At 31.4% G+C, this 27,960-nt stretch overlaps 4 protein-coding genes across 7 annotated transcripts; 2 read left to right on the top strand and 2 right to left on the bottom strand.

Moving 5' to 3' along the window:
• Positions 1 to 610: 610 nt before the first annotated feature.
• On the bottom strand, positions 611 to 6,163 carry LOC114174733 (inactive poly [ADP-ribose] polymerase RCD1-like). 4 transcript variants are annotated; one of them, XM_028059580.1, is made up of 8 exons: positions 5,888 to 6,162; positions 5,445 to 5,505; positions 3,646 to 4,846; positions 2,660 to 2,901; positions 2,247 to 2,344; positions 1,189 to 1,314; positions 1,015 to 1,110; positions 611 to 897 (listed from the first exon to the last, which is right to left on the bottom strand). In XM_028059580.1, exons 3-8 carry the CDS (start codon positions 4,731 to 4,733, stop codon positions 871 to 873), a joined length of 1,677 nt encoding a protein of 558 aa, XP_027915381.1. In that variant the 5' UTR covers positions 4,734 to 4,846; positions 5,445 to 5,505; positions 5,888 to 6,162; the 3' UTR covers positions 611 to 870. The 4 variants fall into 4 exon arrangements, with proteins under 4 accessions (XP_027915381.1, XP_027915383.1, XP_027915382.1 ...); XM_028059582.1 differs by having other exon boundaries at positions 3,646 to 4,762; XM_028059581.1 differs by having other exon boundaries at positions 3,646 to 4,762; positions 5,445 to 6,163.
• An 8,778-nt stretch (positions 6,164 to 14,941) lies between these two features.
• Positions 14,942 to 17,685, top strand: LOC114174168 (plastoglobulin-1, chloroplastic). Its single transcript, XM_028058950.1, has 3 exons — positions 14,942 to 15,595; positions 16,227 to 16,422; positions 17,107 to 17,685. The coding sequence occupies exons 1-3, from the start codon at positions 15,003 to 15,005 to the stop codon at positions 17,416 to 17,418; spliced, it is 1,101 nt and encodes a 366-aa protein (XP_027914751.1). The 5' UTR covers positions 14,942 to 15,002; the 3' UTR covers positions 17,419 to 17,685.
• Positions 17,686 to 20,213: 2,528 nt separating this feature from the next.
• Positions 20,214 to 21,567, bottom strand: LOC114170244. Its single transcript, XM_028055732.1, has 2 exons — positions 21,231 to 21,567; positions 20,214 to 20,862 (listed from the first exon to the last, which is right to left on the bottom strand). Exons 1-2 carry the CDS (start codon positions 21,359 to 21,361, stop codon positions 20,415 to 20,417), a joined length of 579 nt encoding a protein of 192 aa, XP_027911533.1. The 5' UTR covers positions 21,362 to 21,567; the 3' UTR covers positions 20,214 to 20,414.
• Positions 21,568 to 23,122: 1,555 nt separating this feature from the next.
• Positions 23,123 to 23,924, top strand: LOC114171185. The gene is made up of 3 exons (XM_028056388.1): positions 23,123 to 23,419; positions 23,511 to 23,558; positions 23,645 to 23,924. Exons 1-3 carry the CDS (start codon positions 23,218 to 23,220, stop codon positions 23,770 to 23,772), a joined length of 378 nt encoding a protein of 125 aa, XP_027912189.1. The 5' UTR covers positions 23,123 to 23,217; the 3' UTR covers positions 23,773 to 23,924.
• Positions 23,925 to 27,960: the final 4,036 nt, after the last annotated feature.

The raw sequence follows: 27,960 nt of genomic DNA, 5'->3' as shown, positions 1-27,960 counted from the left end.
ATCTAATTATCACTTCATACTATATTTAACACCAATGACAATTTGGTAATTTAACTTCTTCATCTATCAAATTTAATTTTTTTTAATCACATCAGTCAAATTCTTCACAAACTTTCACAAAAATTACTTTCAAATCCACTCCACTATCACCTCAAATCCATAAAAAAGAACAACATAAATATTACTTTCTAATCAATTCAAATCAATCATCTTTTTCCCTCAAATCATCACCCACGTAAGAACACATAACACACCCTTAAATGTGTTCTTTCGTGTGGATGAATTTGAGAGAGTGTGTGAAGATGCATTTATATGAATTTGAATAAATGAATATGTGTGTTTTTTAAATGAATTTAGAAAATGAAGTGAATAGATTTGAAGATAAATTTTATAAGAGTTAATAAATAATTTAAGTGATATGATAGATAAAATAAATTATTTTAATTATAATTGTACGTATTAATTTTTATTATCTCTTCAAATAATTAGGTCCCTTGAGTTGAGAATGATTAAGTTTGGCCAATCTTTTAAGAAATTGGGGTCTTATTTTATGTACCAAGTACTTTTTCTATGATACGATGAACAAATCCAAAATACGGATGAGAAGTGGTAGTGAAAAAGACAACAGGAAATATTTAATGAATGATGTTTATTACAAATAGGTGGGTCGACAATGTATCTGAAAACAGATGATTTCAAGTAAACTAATGAAGAAGTTCTAGCATCAACTACAATTCAAGGTCCAAAATGACGAAAGAAAATGAAAAAGAATCTCTAGGATCTAATAATTGACCTGTCCAGCAAAAAATTGAAAATATTTGCCTCCAAGAGAAGAAATATCCATCTCCTCATGCTACTAATATTAAAGCCTTAGCCTTCCTTAACATAGGATGGTATCTGCGTGCAGCCAATTAAACATCATTAAGGAGGTATGACCACATAGCAGAAGACAGTAGCCTATGATTTCAAGGTTTATCAGAAATACGAAATTCATAAAGAAAAGGTCATATATACATTAAATTGATGTTCTGCCATTGCAAGTTTCAATAGAGCATCTCCAACTATTAACCTCAGCATCTTCACAAAATCATTCCGGGATATCTGCTTTGACTGAACAAGAACGGCACGATATATTAGAGATATTTCATCAATCAAGGCGTGGGCAACAAGTGGAGATACTTTACATACCCTGAATTGTTCATAATGTTTTTTGACACGTTCCATATCATTAGGAGGAACCTTGTTTCTGATAGCAGCAAAAAGCAAAGGAAAAGACATCCAAGGCGATGTTGGACCTCTTGAGGGAGCTGTTCCCTGGACATATACCCCACAAATCCAAAATGGTTACTATAATGATCTTTATATATATGGGCAATATGCTAACAATATTCATCTCAGACAAATCTCAAAAAGTGTTTGTTGGTAACTGTAAACAGAAAAGTAAAACTAGTATTTCCTGGTAACTGTACATTTTGCACTAAACCAAACACATTAATGGTGTGTTTGGTTGGGGGAGTGAGAGTGAAAATAGAAACAATGAATTTAATTAAGACCGTCTGATAGAGATGAAATAACTAAAAATAAGTGGGTCCCATCAGTATTTTTCTACTTTATTTCTTATCTATTCCCACTCTTCTCTGTATATCTTCAACCAAATATATTTAACTTCCACTTTATTTCTAACCCTGTTTTCACTTATTTTTGTTTCAATTCACTCCATTTCTCTCTTATCTACCAAACAGGACCTAAAAAAAAAGGGTACACAAGAATACACTAGAGGAAACGAAATGAGATATTAAAACAATAATGACTGAATTCCTTAAAGGGGAGAAAACGGACTGCCATTCAGACATCCAAATATGTCATGAAGCAACCGTAATATCCCGATCACCGTCAATCTAAATTACCAACTGATTTTTGGGAAAGTAAACCTACCCTAATATGTTTGTCACGGAAATTTTGTTTTTCCTCCCCCAAAACTCTAACTTGTCTTTCCACCAATAACTCAGACCATATCAGACTACCTTAATAGTCAAACCTTCATGAAACTTCCAACTCCTTCTGAGTTGTATTCCCATTAGAACAGACAATGTACTTTCAAATAATAAATTGAAGGAAAATACAAGGCAAAAACGGTAAACACAAACAAAGATAACACTTGCAGGTAAACAACAGTTATAGAATATGTATTAACATAGAAAGCCCGGGAAAGAATCAGTCCAAAACTCAAATATCAAGTAACATACCTTGACTTCTGCACAAGAAGGTAACAGTCCTTGAGGACCATGGCAGGCTGTCATAACCCCAGAAACATCATTCTTCCTTTCACTTCCACAAGAAAGACCTGTAAAAATGCACCACGTATTAATGATCAAGACAAAAAATTAAGAAAGGAATGGCGGTCACACAACCTCGCATCAAAAAGCACCCACGAGGAGATATCAACAATCTATGGATGACACAATGTTTCCTAATACGAACATCTTATAGAATTTTTTCAACAAAAAGGAAAGAAAAAACCACGTGTACCAACTAGTTTGCCTTTTGTTCTACTCATTGAGTACTAAGTACATAATATTAAAATGCACAAATTATTGTTAGCAAGAGGCAGGAAAGCAAAAATTTAGTAACAGGTAAAATTAAAGGAACAATGCATCACCTTCAGCATCAAAAGACAGCTTGAAGCTAACAACAAATTCTGGATAGATGTGGGTGTTAATGTTCATATTCCACACCACATAATATCTCGGACATTGAATGTCATCCACCCCATTATCATATTCATAGCTACTGGGCTGGAACTGACCAGTGCCGGGACGGAGAATCTCCATGTTTCCCATTATTACACGACAAAGGACCAAATGCCGAACCCCATTTTCGTCAACATCACAATAACGTGCACTGTACATACAGCAAAATTTAATCCTTCTCCAAATATTCCAAAAGAACGATAGACATAAAATACATAATAGTAGGCACAATAAAGTGTGAAATAAACATAATAATACGCTAAAAGTAAATATGGAAAGAAAGTACTTTGTGTGCAATAATACATATAATAAAACAATCTCGACAAAAAAACCTTGACAGTCGTAATTATAACAATTAGGAAAAGAACAAAACCAGGAAGAAAATATGCTCACAACTCCATACAGAAACTAAAAGTAGTGCAGCAAAAACTGGATGAAGAAAAATCCAGCAGTTATGCATAGAACACCTTATAACCAGTATCCTACCACATAATAGACACTAATGTTTAACTTAAAAGTTATATAAATATAAAATACTTCTTCATTAGCATAGAGTACAGAGAAAGAACAATGCAGAGAAAGAACACATGGATGGAGTCATGAATAAAAGTAAGATTGACGAGGAGAAAAAATACCAGCATAGAAATTTCTAACATAAAACTGCAGTAGTGGAGACCATGACTCATGCTATAATTTAGATAGATTTTAGTGACCAATTGCATTAGAACAAATACAATCAACTTTGCAGCTAAATCTAGAAATCAGGAGAAGCTCGTATACCACCATTCATCTTACTTTACCAAGATAATAGATCAGCCACATATATGTTTATCAAGACTAAAATAAAGGTATTTGAATGATTAAATTTGTTGAAGTTAAAGATACCAAAATTAACCTGGTGTCAGGGCAGGTAACAGCTGCAAGATGAACACCAGTGCCATATGAGCCTTTAGATGCAGATAGTCTACAGTGGCCAAGCCCATACTCCATCATTGTATACAGTTCTCGTTTAGTAGAAGCAAGCCAGGCATACTGAACATTAGCCTCCCCATGACATTTTTTTGTAATTTCAGCTTGCTTCAAGAATAGCTCCAATCGTGCTTGCATTGCCGCACCAGAGCACCGGTCAATTCCAACAATGTTAGAATCAGTAATGCCATTATTGTTCATTCCCTTAAGAAAAATCTTCTGTACAGAATCGAAATTCAACTTTCCACATACAGATTCAGTATAAGCTTCTAAATCTATTTCTTGATTTTGCTGTATAGATTCGTCAACATTTCCATAGTTCTCTTTGTTAATGCTATTTTCTACTTCTACATCATATGGACAGCTTTTTTGTTTACTATCAATTCTAATACCGTTAAATAAGGAATTGGACTCGTCAGAACACTCCCTCAACTTCCACTGATCCAGTCCGTTTATTTCAATTTCTAATTGTAATTTTACTTCATTAGAATTATATGACTCTGTACTTTTTCCAGTGCCCTGTTTGCAGAGAGTATAAGGCTCTTCACTATAAGCAGCATAGACCTCAGGGAAAAAGCAGCCTCCTGCCTCGTCAATCCAAGCCATTGGTTGTTGCAGACCAGTTTTCATATTCAACTTATACATATGGAAAAAATTTAACACCATATGATACCCATTTAACTCCACCTCCACAACCGACTTCTTGATTTCAAGATCTTTCTTAACCAAGTCAAGAATATCCCTTGGAAAATCCACCCACTCACCATTCTTATAGAACATCAGACGAGCCGGTTTCCCACTTTTTTTATAACTTAAAAACCGGTTACTCAAGGACTTCCCAACATGAGAACCAGCATTTGCACGTTTTTTTCTATATTCACCCAATTTTATCTGTTTTACCATCCTGCCTGAAGGCTGCAAAGCTCCACATACCTGTGCAGCATATTGGGAAGGTCGCTTTCTCTTCAATTTGAGTGCAATCCTATCCAATGCCTTTGCAGTTTTCACTTCCATTTCTGTCTGCTAGAAAATTATCTACAAACCTAATTAAACAGTCTTAGGTGCATTAGTGGAATACAATCCTAGACCCTGAGCAACTTCACGATATCAAGAATCTTTGGCACTCCCTGGATATTTAAAACATTTTAGAATATTTAACTAATATATAGGATCATTTCATATGTTAACAAAATAAGGAATAAGGTGTAAATCAATAAAAGCATTCCCTGCAGAACAAAACAAAGTAATATCATACTTGCACATGTAAAATATCACAAAAGTACTATCTCATACAGAATTGAACTAATAAAATGTTATTGAAAGAGCAATCACAACATCCAAAAGACAGTCTGTTGAGTTGGAAGACTTTTAATACAAATAAACTCAATGAACAGGAAAATTCCATTATCCATTGCCTATTCATTCTAGAAGAAATTTCTTCAATTTTACATGAACTTTTTCTCATATACTTAGAGGCACTCGTAAAACCAGCTGTATAAAATTAGCGATAAATGGATAACTAAGAGAATAAAAAATAATAAACTAAATTCCATGTAGCAACTGGGTTATAATTTTAAATTCTCACCAAACCAGAACAATTATCTATGCAACGTAGACAACCAGCAAGACATAAACATCAACAAATTCACAAATCGGAGAAACATAAGATTTACGACAAAATTAACAAATCGCACGTGTATAAATGAGTTTAAGACTTGAGCATACCCAGCCATGCATGAAGCTAGTCTGCATACTCAACATGTTTTTCCCTGAATCGGCTCTGCTCCTGATGATGAAAATTAATAGCATAAAAATCATAAAAGACAAGAAAAAACATCACGAAATCGAAAGAAAAAATCCATGGTAGTTAATAAACCGCTGCCAAAGACATCGTATAAACAAAACAACAAAGCCAAAAAGAATTCCGCGCTTATATCACCGAATCACTTCCAAATTCCAATAGCAAAATCAGCCTAGAAATTCATGGAAAAGCCATCAAGATCAGCTCAAACACATAGAACAACCAATCCCAACCTTGATCTACCAAATCACTGCCTCTAATCCCAAATCCAAACCAAAGCGGAAAATTCCAAAACCCTCGCAATTATTCAAAACACCAATTAAAAAAAAAAACATATAGAGGAATCGAGAGAAGGTTTCAGAATTACCTCGACAGTAGAAACACAGAAAACTACAGAGTTACCTATTCGCCAAAGACAAATCTTTTTTTTTTTTCCCTTTTATTATTCGGTATTCTCAACTCCAGTGCTTCAACTACGATGAAGAGATATGAAATGATAGTGTTCTTCGACTGAAGAACAAACCTAAGTCGTTGAGTCGGCAAATGGCAGGATTTGGTAGAATCCAAGCAAGACGAGTACAACCATAATGGTGGAGAAGTTTCCCCTCTATAGACTCTGCAATTCTCTCTAACACCCCTTTTCCAAGTAAACTCACACGCAAGATTCATTCTAGAGCTTTTATAAACTTACCAGCGTGGCATGATGCTTTCCTCACAGTCCCTTTTTATTGGCTGCATTTTGAAAATTAAAAAAAAACGTAATTACCCAATTTTTATCATCTACATTTTAATAGTGGACTTTAAGTTTTCAAGAAATTAAATTATATGATTTTATTTCCTCCCAAGATTACTCATCAAATTTTGTATACTGTTGATGATGATTTGTCAATAGGGAATGTAATTATGTTATAGGATTATTTTAGTTTCTTTTTATTTGCCATTATCTTGAATTGATATAAAATAAAGGAAATAAATACTTCCAACCATTTAAGTTCTTTTTCAATTGCATCAATTAAATGTTTTTCTAATTTTTATAATAATGAGAATATTAATTGAATATATAGATTCACAAGATGCATGCATATAATTCTAACCATTTATATTTTTTCAATTGCAGCACTTAGATATTCCTTCAATATTATAATCATAAAAAAAAATGACTGAACTGACAAAAGAAATGCATATCTTAAAAAAAATGTTTCTAATAGTCTTTGTATACAAATTTTAAAATGAAAAACAAATTCAAAATGTTCATTATAATTAAAAATTAAACAATATGTTAAGGTAAACGTGTTTTAAGATTGTTACTCATATCTTTTATTTGATTTTTTCACTAAAATCTAGTCTTGAAAAAAAAAAATATATATATATATATATATATATATATATATAAATTAACAGTGAAAAATTAGTCTTGAAAATATTAAAAAATATACATATAAAAGTTAACAGTATTTATAATACATTTCCTATTAGGCTACCATAGCTAAATATTTTGGATTTTCTTCCTATTTAATTATTGCAATGGAAATGTATATAAATTAACAGTGAAAAATTAGTCTTCAAAATATTAAAAAATATATATATAAAAGTTAAAAGTGATAAGTATTTATAATACATTTCCTTTTACGATACCATCGCTAATTATTTTGGATTTTCTTTCTATTTGACTATTGTGAAGGAAAGTATAACCTGCTTCTACAACCAATAAACATATATTCAACAATTAAACTTTCAAATTAACAACTTTTTATGAAATAATATTATATTTATAAGAACAAAATAATGTAAAATTAATTTGCTTCCAAAAAAACATATATTCAAAAATTAAAATATCAAATTAATATTTTTTTATGATAAATAAACCTTATTGATATTATAATTATAAGAAAAAAAATAATGTAACATTATTTTTCTGTAGTACAAAATTCAACTGTTTCGAGTTTAAAAGAGAAAATTAATAATATTTTTTTCTAAAATTGATGAGACTGCTTTCATGATACTTTTCTGATAAATAATCAAACAAAATAAACAGATTTATTATTTTTTAAAAATATAAAACAAAAAATTTTAAGTTATATTGTTTATCAACGTTTAATAGAGATGTTTTTGTGTTAATAACTTGTATATTGAACAAATTTAAACGTATTTTTATAAAGTTGTTTTTCTACTGTCTTTCTAAATAAAACTTGATGAGGACTTCTTCATAAAAGGCCTTGTTTGTGTGGTGTGGAAACTTTATCTTTAAAGCTTCTTTTTTATTTACTCTCTGTTCACAATCTTTTGGTATCTAGACTAGAAGCATTTATTTTTGAAGCAAATAGACCGGAACCTTTTGTTGATGTTTCTACTTTTTCGTTGGTTGAAACTTGCGTGTTATTGCAGAGTACAGTGGCAAGAAACTTTGCAAGGACCATTACCATGTGCATGAAGCAGGGTTAAATAAGTACTCATTGTAGCTAGCTAGAAACTTTGCAAGGACCATTACTATGTGCATGAAGCAGGGTTAAATAAGTACTTATTTTAGCTTATTCTTTTTAAGGAAAGTGAGGGTTTTTTATTTGATCAAATGTCATTCGCCATGAACAGGGGAACTATGCAAGAGAAAAAGTAGTGGTGAACATTGGTTTTTTACCATGTTAGGTAATTTGAAAAGAAATTACAATATAAGTTCATTTTTGGAAAAAATATTATAGGAAGATAAGTCGTACGATAATGGCATGACTTTGTCATGAATAAATGATGGGAATAAGAGCAATTTCAATTAAGCATATTCAAAATTATATCATTTCGCAACGATTTTAGTAGATCAAAGAAAAATCTTCAAAGTCATAAACGACTTCACTTAATTTAATTTTTACATTAGACATCACTTATGATGAGATGAAGTCATTTGAAGACGCCATGACTTTAGTGAAATAGAATTTCTATTGAAGTTATCGTTATCTAGTACGACTTATTTGTAAATAAATCTTTTCATATTCTCATTTTTTAATATTAAATTTAATAAAAGATTACAAATTTTGTTGAATAATTAATACGAGAAGAAAGTAAATATATAGGTGAAGAAGAAAAAAAGATTTCCTTCATACAAAGTACATCAAATAAATCATCTTACTAATTAGTGGATGACATTGAAATTAAAGTAAACAAAGTTGATGTAATGCACTGATAAGAGTTACACAAAATTAAATTTAACTGTCTATTTGAGCAGTTGCTTTTGTTATGACTAATACTTGTGTAAAGTGAACATTTATTTGATTTGTATGGAAGTGACTGGTCCATCTCATTGTGGATACAACTTGTACTTGGTCTTAATGATTGTTTGTGTCACATGTGGGGGTCAGGAATTAAATTTAGATCAATAATATTCATTTTGAACAGGCTGAAATTACACTTCATAAGCCTTGAAAATATTTTGGAGACTATGCCAGGATCCACAAATGTTGTAGGCGGTAAATGGGAGGATGAGCAAACAAACATTATATGAGGACAAGGTAGGTGAAAAACATGAAACTCCCCGCAATTACACCACCAATCATTTAACTTACCAGGGTATTGCATTGGACGACGTCCAAGTTGGAAAGTGGAAATCCCCTAAACATTGAAGACTGAATTCTGCTAATTATATCTCTAGACTCGGCACTTGACATATTGTTGTTAATTTTTTCTTAATAAAGTATAAATATCCTCCAGATATTGGTGACCATGGCCAACTCATAAAATGCATTCAATCTTTGTCCCTTGTTCCACGAAACATTTTTTAGTTTTTTAAAAAAAAAAAATTAACAAAAGCATAAATTGACAATGATCTTTTCTCCCACCATAAGCCTAGTTCACTTTTTCAATGATAATTGGTCTATCCAATAAGTTGCTTGTTGAAATTCAACTCTCATAACAAATATCTTTGCTTGAAGTGTGGGTTGTTTCATTTCATAACCCGTGACAAATTCAATATAAGAATTAGGCAACAAAATAACAAAGTTTATTGTATTTGAAAATTGAAAAATAATTATTATAGGTACCCATGTTTAGTAGATGTCTCTTCAATCCTGCATTTTTGAACCATTTGTTGAAATTAGAGGCAACATGACAAATGCAATAAACGGATATGAGTCCATTTCCTTCCCAAGCAACTTCCAAAGACTGTAGTGTTGAAAGTATGGTTGTGCCTCTATTAGTGATCAAGCATACTTTTGGTTGAGGTGTCACATATTCTCGTAACAGTCGAAAGAACCAAATCATAACTTCATTTGTTTCACCTTCAACAATAGCAAATGCTAATGGAAAGATGTCGCAGTTGTCATCTCGACCATTTTTTGTCAATAATGTGCCATTGTATCTTCTAGTCAAAAAATTGCCATGAACTTGCACTACTGGATTGCAATAGTTGAATCCATCAATGTGAGGCTTAAAAGACCAAAAAACCCTTTGTAAGATGTATAATGACATGTCTTGTACACTGTCAACAATATAAAGACGATTGACATATTTAACAATTGTGTCAGTATTTCTATTCTACACAACTTAAAACCATCTAAAAAGATTATTATAAGATTATTCTCAGTCACCGAATTCCATGGCAAGTTCCTTTTGTTTCGCATTCCATGCTTTTCTATATGTCAGTATATCCTAGATGATTTTTTATTTCAGCAACCAAACTTTTAATAAGGATTGAAGGATTCGACTTTACCAAATTTACGATGATTGTAGTAATTTGGACAAAGTCTAAATTAACTCGATCATCAAAAATATATATTGACAAACATATATATGGCGCCTCTGTATTTTTGATTTCGCATTGTCTCTAGATTTTGCTAAATGAAGTTCAAATTCTAAATTAGCAGTCAATTCCATAGTTTGGGCAACGTGCTACATAGGAATTTCATTAAGCTCATTGGGCCATGCAATAATTTGAATTTTGCCAAAGTATTCCAATTGACCATTTGAATTATGATCAACTTCACTAAAAAGACATAAGAGGCGGAACATAAAGAAATAGACCTCAGTACCACACTGCATGGATAGTAATGTGGAACGATCACTATAATCGTCCAATTGAAAGTATTAATGTCACTGAAAATGGCCACCTACATGAACAACAACATACATGTCATCAACCATGTTATCCATTATATTTCGCCTTTACAATCATCATCCAACGACAAAGTAAGTCACATATATTCAACAATTTATTGGGATTTATTTTCATTTAACTAACACTTTCCTTTTTTTTTTTATTACAGTACAACATGCCATAAAAGTCTACCCAACCTCCACCATACACTCCTTATCAGCATGTTATGTGTTCTTCATATGTCCAACAACCACAATATTAGTCGTTTGATCAGTATAGTTTTTAACCACTGTTTTTTCCACCATACATGGATGTGTCACAAACAATGTCTTCACAGACTCCATTAGAGCAAGTTCCATATACATACAACACTTTTCATCAACAACAAATACTTTGTCTGATCCTATACAAAATTTGTTTGCAACTTCATCATCAACACCTCCATCCACATATCACATATCCTTCTAACAATATTATCGGCCTACAATGCTGCCACAAATGCTAGAAGATATCAATCAAAGACCACAACATAAAGATAATAATGATGACAATCCAACTCAACCTCCTCAAATGAGATCCAGACGACAAAGAAAAAGACTTCTTTGTGGCACAAGATCTCATAGATAACTTTTATGTCATTTCATAATGAACAAATCATAATAAAATATTTTCATTAATTATATTTCATATTTATTGACCACACTTTGTTATTCAACTAAATAAACAATATCTCATTTTTATTCAATCCCATTTGTTTATTTTTCTAACACCAAAATCGTCCAAAAATAATATGACATTGTCATTAACACTAAAAATATTCGTATATCATACAATTTATTCATTAAAAGACTAACTGAAGTCGTACACACGACTTTGAACAAATGATTAACTTAATTAAAGTCATATAAAAATGACACAATTTCACTTTTCTATCGACTGATAATATTTCAGAATCAGTAGATACATCTTCGTCGATCGGAAGAAGATTCATGTGGCAAGATTTGATTAGCTCTGCTTCTTTTGTATAAAGATTTGCTATGTTTGGACAATCTCTTGAGAAATGTCCAGTTTGGCTACAAGCATAACATTTTAATGTTTGTTTGTAATTTTTATTTTCTCTAAATTTTCTAACGTGTCTGTTAGGATTTAAAGTTGGTTTCCTAGAATTTGAGGATCTTATAGTATATGTCTTTCTAGAATTTGTAGGTTTTTGTATAGAAGATTGGGATCTGTTGCTATAGGATTGGCTATATCTAGGTTTTCTTCTGGGAATATATTTTTTATTTTGATTGTATTGTTGTGGAGTGTATATTTGTTTACAAATTCCAGAATCAGAATTTTTTAATTGTTTTTGTATTGCAATATGTGTACAAGTATCTTCCATTATTTTCATAATATGTTGTATTCTTATTGAGAGGTTATTTAACATGGGAGTTACCTCATCATTTTTCCAGGATTCTCTGATTTTTTGACCTAATTTTCCTGGTAGTTTAAGAAACATTTTTTCTCCAACACTTATATCATGAAAACATCCGGCTATGGAGGCATACATGAGATAGTCTTGTAAAAATTCTTTGATTTTTCCAAAATATGTTATAGACAACCTTTCTAGGTGTCCTAAATAAGTTTGTTGTCTGAGTGTATTCCCATCATTTGCAGATTGAGAAGTGAGTAATCTTTGTATTAGAGAGCAAAAATTATAAATGTTACGACCTGGTTCGATCACTAATGTATTTAATTCTGTTGGGTAATTTTGTTTAAAAGATTCCCAACATGCTCTGGCTATATCACCTAAATAGGTTTCACCTTTTGCAATCATTTCTTGTGAAGACTGAACTTCTCTTTCGTGATGGATACATAATCACGGATTACAGTAGCAGTCCATTGTTCAATGTATGTTGGTAATAATTGAGGGTCAATTCCTCCTATATTTAATAAAAGATTATAAGTAATCATAAGGCTCAAAAACTCTTGGGGGCATTCCGAGAAAGATCGATATGATTTTTTTTAGAATGAAGTCATAATAAATTTTCACGACTCTGTCCTTCGTGGAAATTTAAAAAAAAAAAAATTGTACTACTTTAATAAATTTGAAATCGAATTGCATCAGTATTATATAAAAAAAAAAACCGATGAATATTCTGTTGCTGAGTATGACATAAGAATATAACTTTACCTATTATACTTTTGAGTTTTTATTAACTCTATGTTCACAATCTTTAAAAAATTATTAGAAATATCAATAATTATATTTATAATCATAATAGGTTTTTTCACATGTTTCTCTTTCATTTCTATCCTCTATTTCTGTCCATCCATTTAAAATGTGGTTAATGTTATAGATTTCGAGTAATATTGGTAGATATCTAATCATTTGCTTTTCACGTGCATTTATTAAATAATAAATCATTTAATAAAGTTTCATAATTATGATAATTTTGAAACGACATTTAATGGAAGATTTACAAAAGTTTGCAATTACATGCTATTTTTTTCATTTACAAGAAAGTAAACTTTATTTTAAATGTTAATGTTACCATAAGAGTATATGTTATTTAAACTTTTAAATGCTGGAAAGATACACTGTTTAATTTAAATTAAATAAAAAATAAGTTAAAATACTCCGTTGGTCGTCGTTTTTGTAGCAAAATTTCAATTTGATCCTCGTATTTTTATTAGTCTCAATTAGGTCCTCATTTTTGTAAATTAGTATCAATTAGGTCATTTTCATTAGTAGAAAACTAACACCGTTAAGTAGGTGCCACGTGTCAGCTTCTCGTTTTTTTGAATTTTTTGAATTTTTTATAAATTTTTTTAATTTTTATTTTTTTTTGAAATTTTTTTTAAAAAATATTTATGCCACGTGTCAAGTTTGTAGTGTGCCACATGTCAATCTAATATGGTGACACGTGTCAAATTATTGTATGGATATCAATTTGGTCCTCATATTTATTAATTTGATTTGATTTCAGTCCCAAATTTTTTTAAAATAATTTTAATTTCATGTGTTCCAAATTTAGAACAAATTTAATTTTTTTATAAATGTAATGATGATACTTTTATTACAAGTGATATTTCTATTACATATTTTTAACAATATTTAATTTATTTAAATTTATATTTTACATTAAACTTTATTTAAATTTTATTTTAAAATTATAAATATATAGATTAATAAATTTATATTCGAAATATTTGTATAATATTCAATATCAACAATATTTTAGAGTTGGCTTAAAAATAACAATTTTATAAATTCAAATGTAAAATTTTAAAATAAATTTATAAAAAATTAAAATAAATATATTTAAAATTTTAATATTAAATATAATTAATATTATTAAAATATTTAATAAAAATATCAATTTTAATAAAAATAATCATAACATTATATACAAGTAAAATTTGGTCTAAATTTGGAGTGCCTGAAATTGAAATTTTTTTAAAAAAATTGGGACTTAAATCAAATCAATTTAACAAATATGAAGACCAAATTGAGATTCATACATTAATTTGACACGTGTCACATATTAGATTGACATGTGGCACACTACAGAAGTGACACGTGGCATAAATATTTTAAAAAATAAATAAAAAAATATTTAAAAAAATTCAAAAAAATTCAAAAAAATTCAAAAAATTCAAAAAAACATTGACACTTGGCACCTACTTAACGATGTTAGTTATGTACTAACGAAAAGGACCTAATTGATACTAATTTACAAAAATGAGGACCTAATTGAGACTAATAAAAATACGAGGACCAAATTAAAATTTTGCAACAAAAATGAGGACCAACGAAGTATTTTAACCTGAGAAATAAAATTTATTACTAAAAACACGCTCGTTATCGTAAGAAAACTTCAAAGATTTTAAATAAATAAGGTCGAATTCATGCATTTTAAGGAAAGATGTATCTACAATAAAAGTTTAAAAAAAGATAAAATATGAGTCTTCCAAAAATGTGATATATTACTAAATAATAATAATAATAATAATAATTATAATAATAATAATAATAATAATAATAATAATAATAATAATAATAATGATGATGATGATGATGATGATGATGATGATGATGATGATGATGATTGAATTTATGAAGTTAGGATAAAGAAATTAATTGATATTATTAATAAATGTAAAATAAACTCTTGATATGTTGAATTTTATTGAGATTATTATGTTTTGACAATTTTTTTTTTTTGATAAATTTGGTAAAGTTTTCATAAATAGAATTAAAATAAATTATTTTTTATTTTTTAACCAAAATAAAAAAATAAAATAGTATTTTTCTATCTAAATAACTATTTGGATCCTTTATTTATGGTTCATTTTCAATTAGTTGTTTGTGGTTAGAAAGGATAATTGTGCTACACTAAGTAGTGAAGAGGCAGAAAAAATGGCTCAGATTTCAGTTTGGGTTTCATCCTATCGCCACCCTGTGCCGATGGCTGTCGTCGCCGTCACTTCGTCCACTCCCTTCATATTTTCCCAGAACGTTAAACCGCTTTCTCTCCCCTCTCCGCTGTCTTGCCTTTCTATCTCACCGCGCTTTCCCAGGTTTCCTTCTCGCCGCATACGCGCCTCCGCCGCTGACGACGCCGGCAAGCCGGCTGGGAAGATCTCTGACGAGTGGGGCGAAGACTACGAGCCTGAAGCCGAAGCGTCGTCGTCCAAGCTTCCCGACACGGATCCTCCCAAGGACGAGGACGAATGGCAGGAAGGAGGTGAAGCATCCGACGCCGGCGGATATATCGACGGCGGTAACGGAACTCCGGTCGCTGAGGCTCCGGCGGAGGAGGGAGTGGATGACAAGGTGGAGGGACTGAAGCGTGCTTTGGTGGATACTGTCTATGGCACCGAGTTAGGGATTCAAGCCGGGTCGGAGGTTCGTGCTGAGGTGTCCGAGTTGGTGACTCAGTTGGAAGCGGTGAACCCTACCCCTGCCCCCGTGGAGGAACCTGCACTTCTGGATGGGAATTGGGTTTTGCTGTAAGTATAAATTTCTTTAGGAGTTGTCATTTTTGTGTGTGATTTATTTTGTTTCTTGTGTTCGATGAAGTAAATTTTATTTAATTGACATTTTTTATAGTATACAGTTATTTTTATTCTAAATTCAACTAATCAGCCCTGGAAATGGCTTACAACCAGCAAATCGAGTTTGAAAGGTCATGGCGAAGTTTTACTTGAAAGTGTCAATGTTAGTATTGCAGTATTCAGAACCAAATGCCGACTTAATGAACTAGTTAACCACATTCCACGGGGAAGAATGATAATGTTTTTCTCTGTTTCTTTCTATTTTCCTTTTTCATCATTATATGAATCATAGAAGGGAGATTGCCATTTGTATTTTGGTTTCGTAAAGTTTCTCGGGTTTTTATTGGATCCATGTTTAATTTAATGGGCTTACATTGCTGGCTGATTGAAATTGAGGATAATAATCGGTGTAACAACTAACAAGTAATTTTTTCTACAGGAAAAACTCATAATTACAAACCTTTGAAGGCGTTGCTCTTGCTTCAGCACTTAATTTTCATTTTTACATTGAAATAAACTTAGAATGTATTGTATTTGTAGTTCTTAATTAAAGTCATTGTTTCTTTGCTTGCCAAACTGTTTTCAGGTACACTGCATCTTCTGAACTGTTGCCTCTCCTAGCAGCAGGAAGATTGCCTTTGTTGAAGGTGGAAAAGATTTCTCAAACAATTGATACCAGTAGCTTCACCATTATAAACTCCACAACACTGTCTAGCCCTTTTGCATCTTTGTCTTTCAGTGCATCTGCCTCATTTGAAGTTCGAAGCCCTGCAAGAATACAGGTATTCCCTTGAAAACATTATTATTTTATGAATGCCGATTTTTCAAAGACAAGGTAGTAAAATGACAAAAGGTTGTAGGGGTTTACATCTAAAGGTGAAAGGCACCAAAAGGGCATTTCTCATTGATGTATTATTTGAATGTTAAAAGAAGAGTAAGCATTTCACTGTATTACCATATAAATTAACTATTTGGGCCATAAAGGTAATGCTCACAATAAAATTAAAAGATTAAGACGTTTCACAAAACCATGAGTTGGTTGCGCCAAAAGTGTCAAAGCCTAATGCAAATTAGATGGTATGACCTTATTATTTTACAATCGTTGAAAACTGATTAAGGGTGTGTTTCACCTGAAACCAAAAATACATGCCTGTGGCGCTGAAAACAGTGATTTGATCAGCAAGACTGCAAGAGGCGCTGATGCTTCACCTTACTTCCTCAACAGCGCATTTTGATATCTTTGACTGTATTGGTTTATTGCCCAAAAAGAAATGAGAGGTTAAAGGATAGTCTGTGCAGCTAATATGATGTCAAAAGAAATGGTTTATAATGCTTATTGTTAATGATATTGCAATTCTTATGCTGCCAAATGTCGTATGTTACTCTATAGTTTGTTCAGTGTGCATATGAACTTTTTCTATTACAGAGATCAGAAAATTCTTGTTAACATTTCTGAATGCAAGCAGGTCACTTTTAAAGAAGGTGCAATACAACCTCCAGAGATAAAGTCTAAAGTTGACCTACCAGAAAATGTGGACATTTTTGGCCAAAAGCTCAGCCTACAGCCTCTGCAACAATCCCTTGTTCCACTACAAGGTGTGGTGGAAAACATATCGCGGGTCATTTCTGGTCAGCCAGCTCTCAAGATTCCCATCCCTGGTGAGAGGACAAGCTCCTGGCTTCTTACTACATATCTTGATCAGGACTTGCGAATATCAAGAGGAGATGGTGGTCTTTTCATTCTAGCCAGAGAAGGAAGTCCCCTTCTTGAGCAATAGGAAAGTAATTATAGTCTTTCTTCTTCTCCCATCCGTCATCGTCCCCTGAGAATAATCTGAAAGCTTTATTCAAAATGTCTCAATTCTTTTTCCTATAAAGCTGATGTATATTTGAAAATGACGGGTTATGTTTTCAGGCTGCAACTCTACAATAATAAACTATCAGAAAGATAGTGTCAACCCCTTATTAGCTTCGGTGATTATCAGACTGTTGTCTTAGTTGGGAGCTAGATTAAAATAATATGAAAAATGTTTTTTTTTTTGTTGTTGCTGTTCTGCATACTTTGGAATTGGTTTTATTGATTTTTGCGACAAAACTTATTTGTTAAAAATTGACCTTTTTGTTTAAGGAATCATTTATTTATTGTGTTGTGTGCTTTGTTAGTTTTCAGAAAAGAAATTCGCCAATAAGAACAAAAAAAATGGAAACGTTAAAACTTAATTTGTATGTCATCATCTATGTATAAAAAAGGCTTAATTATCATTTTGGTTTCCTAATTTGTTGGGTTGATTCATTTTGGTCCTCTTATTATTTTTTGGTTCAATTTGGTCTTCTAATTCTTTAAAAGGTTTAATTTGGTCCCTGCCGTTAAGTCAACTTTAACACCGTCTCCTTGACCTGCCATTTTGTGGAATTTTAATTTTTTTTAAATTTTTTTAAATTTTTTATTATAAAAAATTAAACTGCCATGTGTCACCTTATGGTTGTGACACGTGTCAATTTGAGATTTTTTTATTTAAAAAATGTACTGCTATGTGGTAGGTCACGATTGTGCCACGTGTTAAGCTAACATTGGTTGTTTTCAATTTAGTCCCTCTATTTACAATTTTGATTCAATTTAGTCCTCCAATTTTTTAAAATGATTCAATTTTGTCCTCTCTAATTTGATACCAAATTAGTAATTAAGCTTAATTACAACTTATATATACATATTAAAATAATTTTTATTATATTTATAGATTAAATTACTCCATCTAACTATTCAAATTATTATTATTTTTACATGTATAGAAAATTTTAAGTGTAAAAAATTACAAGTGAAAAATGTAAGAAATGAAATAATATGAGTATTTAGGGAGTGATTTGATGTATAAGTGGTAGAAAATTATTTTAACATGAATATATAAATTTTAATTAAGTTTAATTATTAATTTGGTCTCAAATTGGAGAGGACAAAATTGAATCATTTTAAAAAATTAGGGGATTAAATTGAATCAAAATTGTAAATAGAGGGACTAAATTGAAAACAACCAATGTTAGCTTGACACGTGGCACAATCGTGACCTGCCACGTGGCAGTACATTTTTAAATAAAAAAAATCTCAAATTGACACGTGTCACAACCATAAGGTGACACGTGACAGTTTAATTTTTTTAATAAAAAATTTAAAAAAAATTTAAAAAAGTTGAAAATTCCACAAAATGACACGTGGCAGGTCAAGGAGACAGTGTTAAAGTTGACTTAACAGCAATGACCAAATTAAATCTTTTAAAGAATTAGAGGACCAAATTGAACCAAAAAATAATAAAGGGACCAAAATGAACGAACCCAACAAATTAGGAAACCAAAATGATAATTAAGCCTATAAAAAATAACCGGCCTTACATTTTTACTTACATTTTTACGTAAGATCCATTCCATAGGCTGTCACTGACAATAACTTGGATTTTCTCATTCCGAACTAAATATAAAGGAATTGATAACTATGTAGATGATGCATAGTTCGTAACGCCTACCCTGTCTGCCAGAGAAGTTAGAATTGTTAGAGATAAATGCAGTAATTTGTCTACATAGCGAAGCTGAAGTTTTAGTATTTATCACGTAGCACTTGGACTTTGGAGAAGAAAAAATATTTTGACAAATTTTTATAGATAAATTTGACAAAGTTTCTATAAATAAAATTAAAATAGATTAATTTTTTTTAGTTTTTAATCAAAATAAAATAATAAAGTAGTACATTTTTTTACGTAAATAAATAATTTGTCAAAATTTGTTAAAATAATCTGTTAAAAAGAAATTGTTAAACTATTTTTTTTTTCTTCGAGAAACATCTGAAAATCTCGCACCAACTTCTATTGAAGGGAATAAATACTGGTAGGTATTCATCAGCTTAACCTTTTCGGGCTTTGTTAGTCTCTGCATCAAAGTCACTAGTCAGCAAATTCTCGGGAGCAAAATATAGAACTAGAAAACCACTTTCACGATTCCTTCATCTGGTGAGTTAACAATACTTGCTATGTCTCCATTCGCATCTGTACTTCTGTGTCAGAACAATTAAAAAAATAACTGTTATTGATATTGTAGTTTTAGGATAATCATAACTTAATCTACTTTTTTTTATCCATTTTTATTCTATTATTATAATATTTTTAATTATTATTTTGATTTTTTTAATAATATAATATAATAATTTAAGAATGATTTGGAGTCAAAAGTTAAAAGTAAATCAACAAAAATAAATTAAAATATTATTTTCCACAAAGAAAACTCTAAAATGACTTTTGAATTTCCAAAAATGGCGCATACATATCTATCTGTCAGCACCCATAAATACCTTACTTTACTTGACATTCTCAAGCAAAGAATTTGAGTTCTCTCCTCTGATTCTCACCTCTTTCTCTAACAGTAAGAAGTGAATTTCACTTCCAATGAAGAATTCATTACAATATCATATAAACTCGATCGAATAACATATTATGCTACCTATATTGCATAAACACGGTATGCCTAACCAGTCGACGTATGGAGAAAATCAGACTACAAGTAGCACAAACCAAATTTGCTGGGAAAAACAAACTAAAGAACAGCAAATCTCCTTATCATTATTCATTCAACACGAAAATTATCCACTGTATTAACAACTAGTTCTTTTAATAAAAAACAAAAACAATCTCTTAACCGCTGGTTATCCAAAAGGAAGTCTGATGAACTATACAGAATACAAAGAGACAACAAATTTGCGTACGCCACCACCATCATTTTCCAAAAGGGCTAGCTAGTTATGCAGCATCCACTGCATAATGTCCTTCCTAACAACACCCCCTGACAAATTTACTCTATAATTTGATGCCACAATTTGAGGCGTAGAAACGCTAAAGTGCCTGTCATGGATGGTAGTCCCAGGAGGATTTGGCCGTCGCATCACTCTCGGAACTGTTGGAGAAGGCACCCACCTTGCTGAGGTAAACAAATTCCTATCAGAGTTCCTCCTCGACGTCCCCGAACCTTTGTGATTGGAACTGCTACCTCCTGCGGCATGCTTTCCAATGCTTTCTGTGGGCCTAACACCATTCGAAGGTCGTGGACCACGAATCTGCGCCGATGGTTTCATTCGATCCAGCCACCGCAATATAAAGTTCCCGAAATTCCTACCTACTTCTATGTCCCTGTATTGAATGTTCTGATGCACTTTGATTGCTACATCAAACACGCCACGGGTCCGTCTGGAAAACACCGTAGAGAAACGTAAGTCCCTAACATATATCCGTAATTTCATGATGGAATCTACGCTTAGTTATTTTTTTTATCAGCTAAAAGCAATTGATTGATCATCGATTAATGATTATCCTTTAGAACACTGGATCTGGAGGTCACAATCACAAAGCATTTTCTAAAAGCTAGCAATCCTCACAAAATCACTTTAATTCACAAATATCACAACGAAAAAAGTCATTTATTGCGATGTTGAACATGATTTCGCTGCGGTTGATCTCTTCTTTTTTGTGCAAAAAAAAAATAAATCAAAACACTATTATTGCCTACAGGTAGATAAGAGTAAGATCAGCATTGGGAATCGAAGAGAGGAACGAACCTGTGAAGAAATTGGCGAAGTTTAGGGTACTTAGGGCTTACGATCCTGCGTTGAATCCTGAGAGCGAGCCTGTATGTTCGCTTGAGACCCAAGAAATACGCGGTTCCGAGCGTTATCTCCCATAGCACCATTGAAACTCCTCTCTCTGCAACTTTCTTCCTCTCTTTCGACTTTCTAATGTTCTGGAACACTAATCTTGACAATTTCTTTTCCTCTTGCCGCCCAAGATTCTGTTCCCCTTCTCATTGGGACTTCCAGAATTTTCTCTTGGTGACGCTCGTTCTTGCGTTTTCCATTACCCCTCCTCTTCCTCCCCCCTTCCATTTTCCCTTTCCACCTCTCAACTGTACGACCTTCTTCATATGGGCCTTCCAACTTTCTAGTTAAACCCAATTAACATAAATATTAAGGTTCGGAAATTACTTTGCACACCCCATGGCTTCTTTCTGCACCTCTACGGGAGTGATTGATTTTTTGTTTGATTATTTTTTTCTCTTTAGCTTTGGCCATTTTTTACTATCGTTTTTGGACCCGTTTGTTTTTAGTTTATATTTGGGAAATCTTTGTTTGCTCAGGATAAATACATCATTATACACATATATGCATGAATAATTGATATAATTCTATATAAATAAAATATCCAAATAAATTTATGTAATTTGAAACATTCCTTTACCACTGTAATTTCGGTCATTTATTTATTTTTTTAATGAGAAAAGACCATAATGATCTACTAGCATGTGAATAATGTAAGCATTTAAAATAAAATCACTTATCGTTTGTGCAATCTTAGTAGTTCTCTATATTTATTATTAACATCTTCTATCCATAAGATTCGACAATATTTAATATGAAGTCCTGTCATTTGAAGGTAACAATGATGTGTTTAAAAATGTGTAAAAGACTAAAATAAACTTGAAAGCGTACATTTAAGGACTATAATTAGTGGTTTCTGTATACAGGACCTAAATTTTTTAAAATTATACACGTGTGTTCTGTAAATAAATTATTAAAATTAAGAATTTCATGATAAAGTATTTGAACATATGTTTCAGTTTTGTATTGATTCATGCACTCACTCAACGCAATGGAGACATTTTTTTTGAGTATTTTTCTAAATAGTAGCATTTTGCTGTCAGAATTATTTAAACAAATGTACAAGAATTATGTGGCGTAGAAGCTTAGCAAAATAAGAAGTAGAAATAGCCAAGCCTAGTTTATATTGGGCTTTGTGTGGGTCAAGCCTATTTGGGTTCTCTTCGCTGATCCGATCGCATCGTGTCTTTCGTGTTTCGCTTTTTTAGGCTTGACTGTAACAAATAAACCTAATTGTCTCTTGTTTCTCCAAAGGTCGTATAATTGTACCCTTATATCATCAAAGAGGCAAACAGAAAATGGAAAAAATCCACTGGCATTTATTACCAATAATTTCTTTACCGTGCTCTCATGCCACAAACTTAAAACAACTTAAAATAGAAATAAACGTATCTAATATAATCTAATGTTATAAAAATAAAGTAAATGCCATTATTATATTTTGATTTTCCTATGGATAAGTGATTATGGCAACACATTATTTACCAAAATCCAACAAACTCATAAAATCAAATCAAATTTATTTTAACATGAAGGAGAAGATCATTAAATACATTTTGTTAGATAGTATTAAAAATAAAATATTAAAATTACTTTACATCGAATTATAATTTAATTTGATTTATCCTAGCGCAAAGACGTGGGAGAACCAAAATAGCATCCCAAGCTGAAAAGGCCAAAACAAAGAGATGAGTAAAGGAAAAGGAAACACAACTAGAAAAAAGACAAGCAACTAAGCATTAAAAAAAATAATATAATAAAATAAAATAAAATAACAATAAAAGAAAAGAAAAGCTTGAAAATAAAATTCATTCACAGTGGACAACAAACACACACTCTCTATCTCTCTCGCGGTGTCTCTATCTCATTCTCGTTGTCTGTAGCAGCCACGATGCAGAGACAATCCCTGGGTTCACCATCACCCAAACTCCCCAAACTAGAGACGCTCCTCTCCGACGAAGACGATGCTCCCAAACCTCACCGTCTCTCCTCGCCGCCTCCATCACCGCACAAGTTCGTTCACTTCATTCCTGTCCTCACTCTCCTGTGCTTCTTCATCCTCTACCTCTTCTCCCACGCTCCCTCGCCATCAGGTGCTCCATCACTCCTCTATTACATATAATATATTACATACTTCAATTTTTCAATTTCAAAATCATTCACATATATTCCTCCTCCTGTCAGACTTGAATCATTTTTCCAGATTCAACCGCTCGCCGTCGCATCATCTAGGTAAACAAACGCAATGCATTTCGAGATTTTTTTTTTTTAATTTTCAAATTGTTTTTTATTCATGCATTTTTTTGATCTGTTTCTAGATTTGCCCGACAAGATCGGCGGCGACATTGGACATTATATGGATGTAAAACGAAGCGACGTTTTGGCGATCCGAACTTTGCAGCAGATTCCGAAATCACGTTCTCACAGAAAACTCGCCGATTATTAAGCTCAGTCACGTGCTAGCTTCTCGCCTCCCTTCCTTCCGTAATCGTTCTCTTACCTCCATTCTATATTCTAGTTCTTGTACATCCGATTCGCTTTTATTTATTGTTAAAAAAATTATAATAAAATAAAAATAAATTTCACCTGCTTAGATCCTCCATTGTTTTGTTATCTCTATTTCTCTGTTAAGAAATTGAGTGAAAGAGTGAGAGTGTTCATCATGTTGTGTTCCGGCGTAAGATAGCGGTCGTGCGCCAGGTGAGTGTTGGATACAGCTGGATTTGGGGACCGTTACTGCATCCTGAGTCTCGGGTTGCGGTTAAGTGCCAGCTGGATTTCGAAGTGTTTTTTTTTTTTAATGAAGGGAATTAAGGTGAGTGAGGTTTTGGCTGAAACAGAAGGAGTTACCGGTGGGTGCATGGGAAGTCCGTGCAACCCGGCTTGCTTTGAGGCTAGGTCCACGTGTCAATGTACTGTAGAAGGCAAAAGTGTCGGTGCTTAAGTGAAAGACTCTCAATGAAATAAATGAGTGCTTGCTTGGACTCATTCTTCATTTGTTTGGTGTATGTTATGTGTGAGTGTGTCTGGATGAAACGTGGTGGTGGCAGGAATAATGGCGAGTGAAGTATGTGTATGATCGGGTGCAGACGATGATGGCGTGTGTCTGGTACGTGGGGCATTCCTGGGGGTTTTGATTGGCTGCTCCCTAATCATATTCAAAGATGGATATAGAATAGGCATCATAGAATATATCATCACATCAATTTTTAGATATATATTGTTTTTCTGTTTCTGTAACGTTTATATGGCATTCACCACATCCATGGGAAGAAGACACGTATCAAATTATGCCCTCAGTCCAGGAACCCTCAGATAATACCAGAATTAATTATTATCAATATAAATAAATAGTTTTAAAATGATCATTAAGTATTTCTTTTATTTTGTAAAAGAAATGTATGAATTAAGTTTTCTGAAAAAAAAATAATGAATTTGGCCAATATTATTAGATGTTCAATATTACTTGACACGACTTGCCATGTTTAGTGAATTATTTGGTTTATAAGTATTTATTTGAGAAAACGGTAACTTAAAAACTGATTAATAGACATGTATAATTGTTGTTGACTGGCGCATCATCCATTTGCAGAAGAGTCCCATTCTGGAAGAAAAGATGGAATGAAATGGTTTTGTCCAAATTTTTTATTCTTATCCAGTTTCTACAATTTTCGTACAAAATGATGTATAGGTGAGTTGACTTGGTCAGATTGTAATATATATATATATATATATATATATATATATATATAATATAATTTATAGGATAATTTTGATTAATTGAAACATTTTACTCACAGCTGTTAAAACTACCAACTCATACAATTGAACAAGTAAAGCTATTAACAATTTGACTAATTGATATATTTTATGATAAAATACACTGTGTGAATACTTTTTAAACTTAAGTCTTATAAATTTTTAATAATTTGATCACTTGAAATATTATACGTCCATTTATTTATTTTTTATAATTTTTTTTTTCATTTCAAACTTAATTGGAACGTATAGTATCTCAATTCAACATAATCTTTTCAACTTTTACTCACAGCAGGGTTTTTTTATATTGTATTAATTTTTAATTAACCTTTGACAACATTAATGAAAGCTTTCTTAATCAACCATAATAATTTTTTTTTTAAAACATCAATAATGATTGTTTCAATTCACGTTAGTTGGATTTATGTTCTTAGACGGTGTCGATTAAAGCTAAATTTTGGATAATATAAATTAGAGTTATTTTTTGTCATCTATGTATGAGAGTCGGGATTTGCTCAACCAACGTTAAAAAATAACATCAGCATTATTTTGTCTAACAATCTCCACAAAAAAAAAAAAAAAAAATCTTAAATCAATGTAAAAAATAACTAAAAAAAACTTTTTTGAACTTCAACAGAAAAATACTTGAGGATTTTGTCTATAAAATACAACATGGACCAACGTCAACTAAACTATCACCAAATGCTATTTTTGAGTTATTAAATTTTATCTACTAACAAAATATTTCTCATATTTGGAAGTAATTAAATCTAAACAATAAAAAATAACATTTAATAAATTTGAACTATGTTATTCAAGCAAAATAGTTAAAAAATAATTATTTAAGATAAAAAATGTTTGAATTTAATATATTATAATCTTCTTAAAATGGTAAATTTTCTATCAAAACACAATAAAATCATTGTATATTTTTTAACATTAGTTTTTTCAACCTCAATTTCAACTAACCTCCCACTCTTACAATTGGACATGTTCCAGAAAAAGAAAAAAAAAAAAAACTAAGGCATTTCGCGACTTATACATAATTTAAAATATGTTTTACTTGTTTATTTCTATGAAATATTATAAGTATTTATGTTTTACATTTTAAATTCCAATAAAAAAATTCATGAACTTTAATCTGATACATTAATAATTTAGAAAAAAATCAACTAAGTTAATAATTTTATTAATGCGTGATTATTTTGATAATCTCTTATATTAAAGAGAGAATCCTGAAAAAACAAATTTCAAACTCATTTAACAAACCTTGTATAGCAATATCACTGCAATACGTATCCATTCTTCAAAAAATTCCACATAATATAAAAAAAAAAAAAATCACTTGGCTATTCTTTTCAACAATGGTCATCATCACAAATACATTGACAAATTGAAATTTTATTAAAACCTTATCATAGGACTTGATAATTTCTAAATAAATCTACTTGAGTAATATATAATTATACACTGTGGGAATAGCCGTACATAAAATACATTATTGAGGTAAAGTAATGACTATATCCACAAAGTCATGTGGCGAACATAACAATGATGCAAAGTTCTTCCCACTGACATCTATGCTCCATTTTCTTTTCTCAAACACACTTTTTTCTTTCTTCACTTTTTTGTTGGAAGTGGGGCTAAAGTTGAAACCCTACTTGGCAATTTTGCGTAACGATTAAGCTTACTAATTCTTTGTTCAATTTAACAATTAAAAACTTACTCTTATGATATAACATCTCATCATTCATAAATTTTATATCTCTTCCTTTTGTCTCTTCTAAACTCACTGGTTTCATCTAATATGTATCCACTGTACCCACCACAACTTTTGGTTTTGCATTTATTGAAAATTAAAACTTGATGATGACATCAAAGTATAAATAAAAGGCAAATGGTCCACACGACCAACTCCAGTTATCAACAAACAACAATTTTCTTTAATAAACAAAACAACGTGGGCCATTGCTTCACGAGCAGAACTTGGCAAAACTATAAAACTCGTGAATATGGACATTGAAGAAGTTGTCTCAGCCTCCGAGGTTTGGTTCTACATACTAGTTCTGAATGCAAAAGTTTAAAACACAAGTTAAAAAGACATTTATCTCACGTCGAGGTATATACATTTTGTACTTTGATATCACAATAAAAGTGAATTTTAAACTTAAATCAACATTCATAAAATTGACTTGTAAAATAAAATTTACACTCCGCTTATATATTATGAAATTGTCTTATCTCTAATTGACGCGGAACATCCGATACACAAGCACACATATTCATGTTCTGTGTTTAAAACAGAATTAACTACCTAATGTGAGAAAAATTGTTAGTGTCAAAATAATAATACTAACAAGAGTAACAGTTAAAAATATTCTTTTTGGAGTAACAGCAGTTTCGTTGCGATGTTGCTGAAATTACGCATAGATTATTTGGGTTCTGGATCGTATATATAGCTTGTGGTGGAATGGAAAAAATGTATACATAGAATGTGTTTAAAGCTTGGGAAAGTGTTAGAAGGAGAAGAAAATGAATCCAGTTGTATACAAAGAAATTAGAGTTATAAGAAAGAAAAAAAAAAGTTAGATTCTCTAAGGAGTCATGTCATAAAGTTCTATTATTTTACTTTATGTGGTTTCATGTTCTTGAAAATTTTATATAATACAAATACTTTGTAAGACTCGCCTTCAATGTAAGCATAGTCTTTGCAAGACTAAAATAGTATTTTGTTTAAGACTCATGATCTATAAAAATAATTAAGGCCCTTTCCTGTTACATAAACATATCTCAAAAAGACCTTTTTTCATAAGGTTCCAGTTTTAAAATGAGTCTTCCATTTGAGATCATTTTCATAGGTAAATGAATATTTTAG

The sequence above is a fragment of the Vigna unguiculata genome, chromosome 2 (assembly GCF_004118075.2).
Source record: "Vigna unguiculata cultivar IT97K-499-35 chromosome 2, ASM411807v1, whole genome shotgun sequence".
NCBI lineage: Eukaryota > Viridiplantae > Streptophyta > Magnoliopsida > Fabales > Fabaceae > Vigna > Vigna unguiculata.
The sequence above is the reverse complement of the archived record's forward strand: the minus strand, read 5'-3'. Positions and strand labels throughout refer to the sequence as shown.

Coding starts and splice junctions, on each gene's coding strand:
- LOC114174168 (XM_028058950.1), top strand. CDS start 15,003: ATGGCTCAGATTTCAGTTTGGGTTTCATCCTATCGCCACCCTGTGCCG. Junction 15,596..16,226: donor GATGGGAATTGGGTTTTGCT/GTAAGTATAAAT, acceptor AACTGTTTTCAG/GTACACTGCATCTTCTGAAC. Junction 16,423..17,106: donor GAAGCCCTGCAAGAATACAG/GTATTCCCTTGA, acceptor GAATGCAAGCAG/GTCACTTTTAAAGAAGGTGC.
- LOC114174733 (XM_028059581.1), bottom strand. CDS start 4,733: ATGGAAGTGAAAACTGCAAAGGCATTGGATAGGATTGCACTCAAATTG. Junction 1,315..2,246: donor CTTCTTGTGCAGAAGTCAAG/GTATGTTACTTG, acceptor GTATATGTCCAG/GGAACAGCTCCCTCAAGAGG. Junction 1,111..1,188: donor AACATTATGAACAATTCAGG/GTATGTAAAGTA, acceptor GTTCTTGTTCAG/TCAAAGCAGATATCCCGGAA.
- LOC114170244 (XM_028055732.1), bottom strand. CDS start 21,361: ATGGTGCTATGGGAGATAACGCTCGGAACCGCGTATTTCTTGGGTCTC. Junction 20,863..21,230: donor CTTCGCCAATTTCTTCACAG/GTTCGTTCCTCT, acceptor GGTGTTTTCCAG/ACGGACCCGTGGCGTGTTTG.
- LOC114171185 (XM_028056388.1), top strand. CDS start 23,218: ATGCAGAGACAATCCCTGGGTTCACCATCACCCAAACTCCCCAAACTA. Junction 23,420..23,510: donor CCACGCTCCCTCGCCATCAG/GTGCTCCATCAC, acceptor TCCTCCTGTCAG/ACTTGAATCATTTTTCCAGA. Junction 23,559..23,644: donor CTCGCCGTCGCATCATCTAG/GTAAACAAACGC, acceptor ATCTGTTTCTAG/ATTTGCCCGACAAGATCGGC.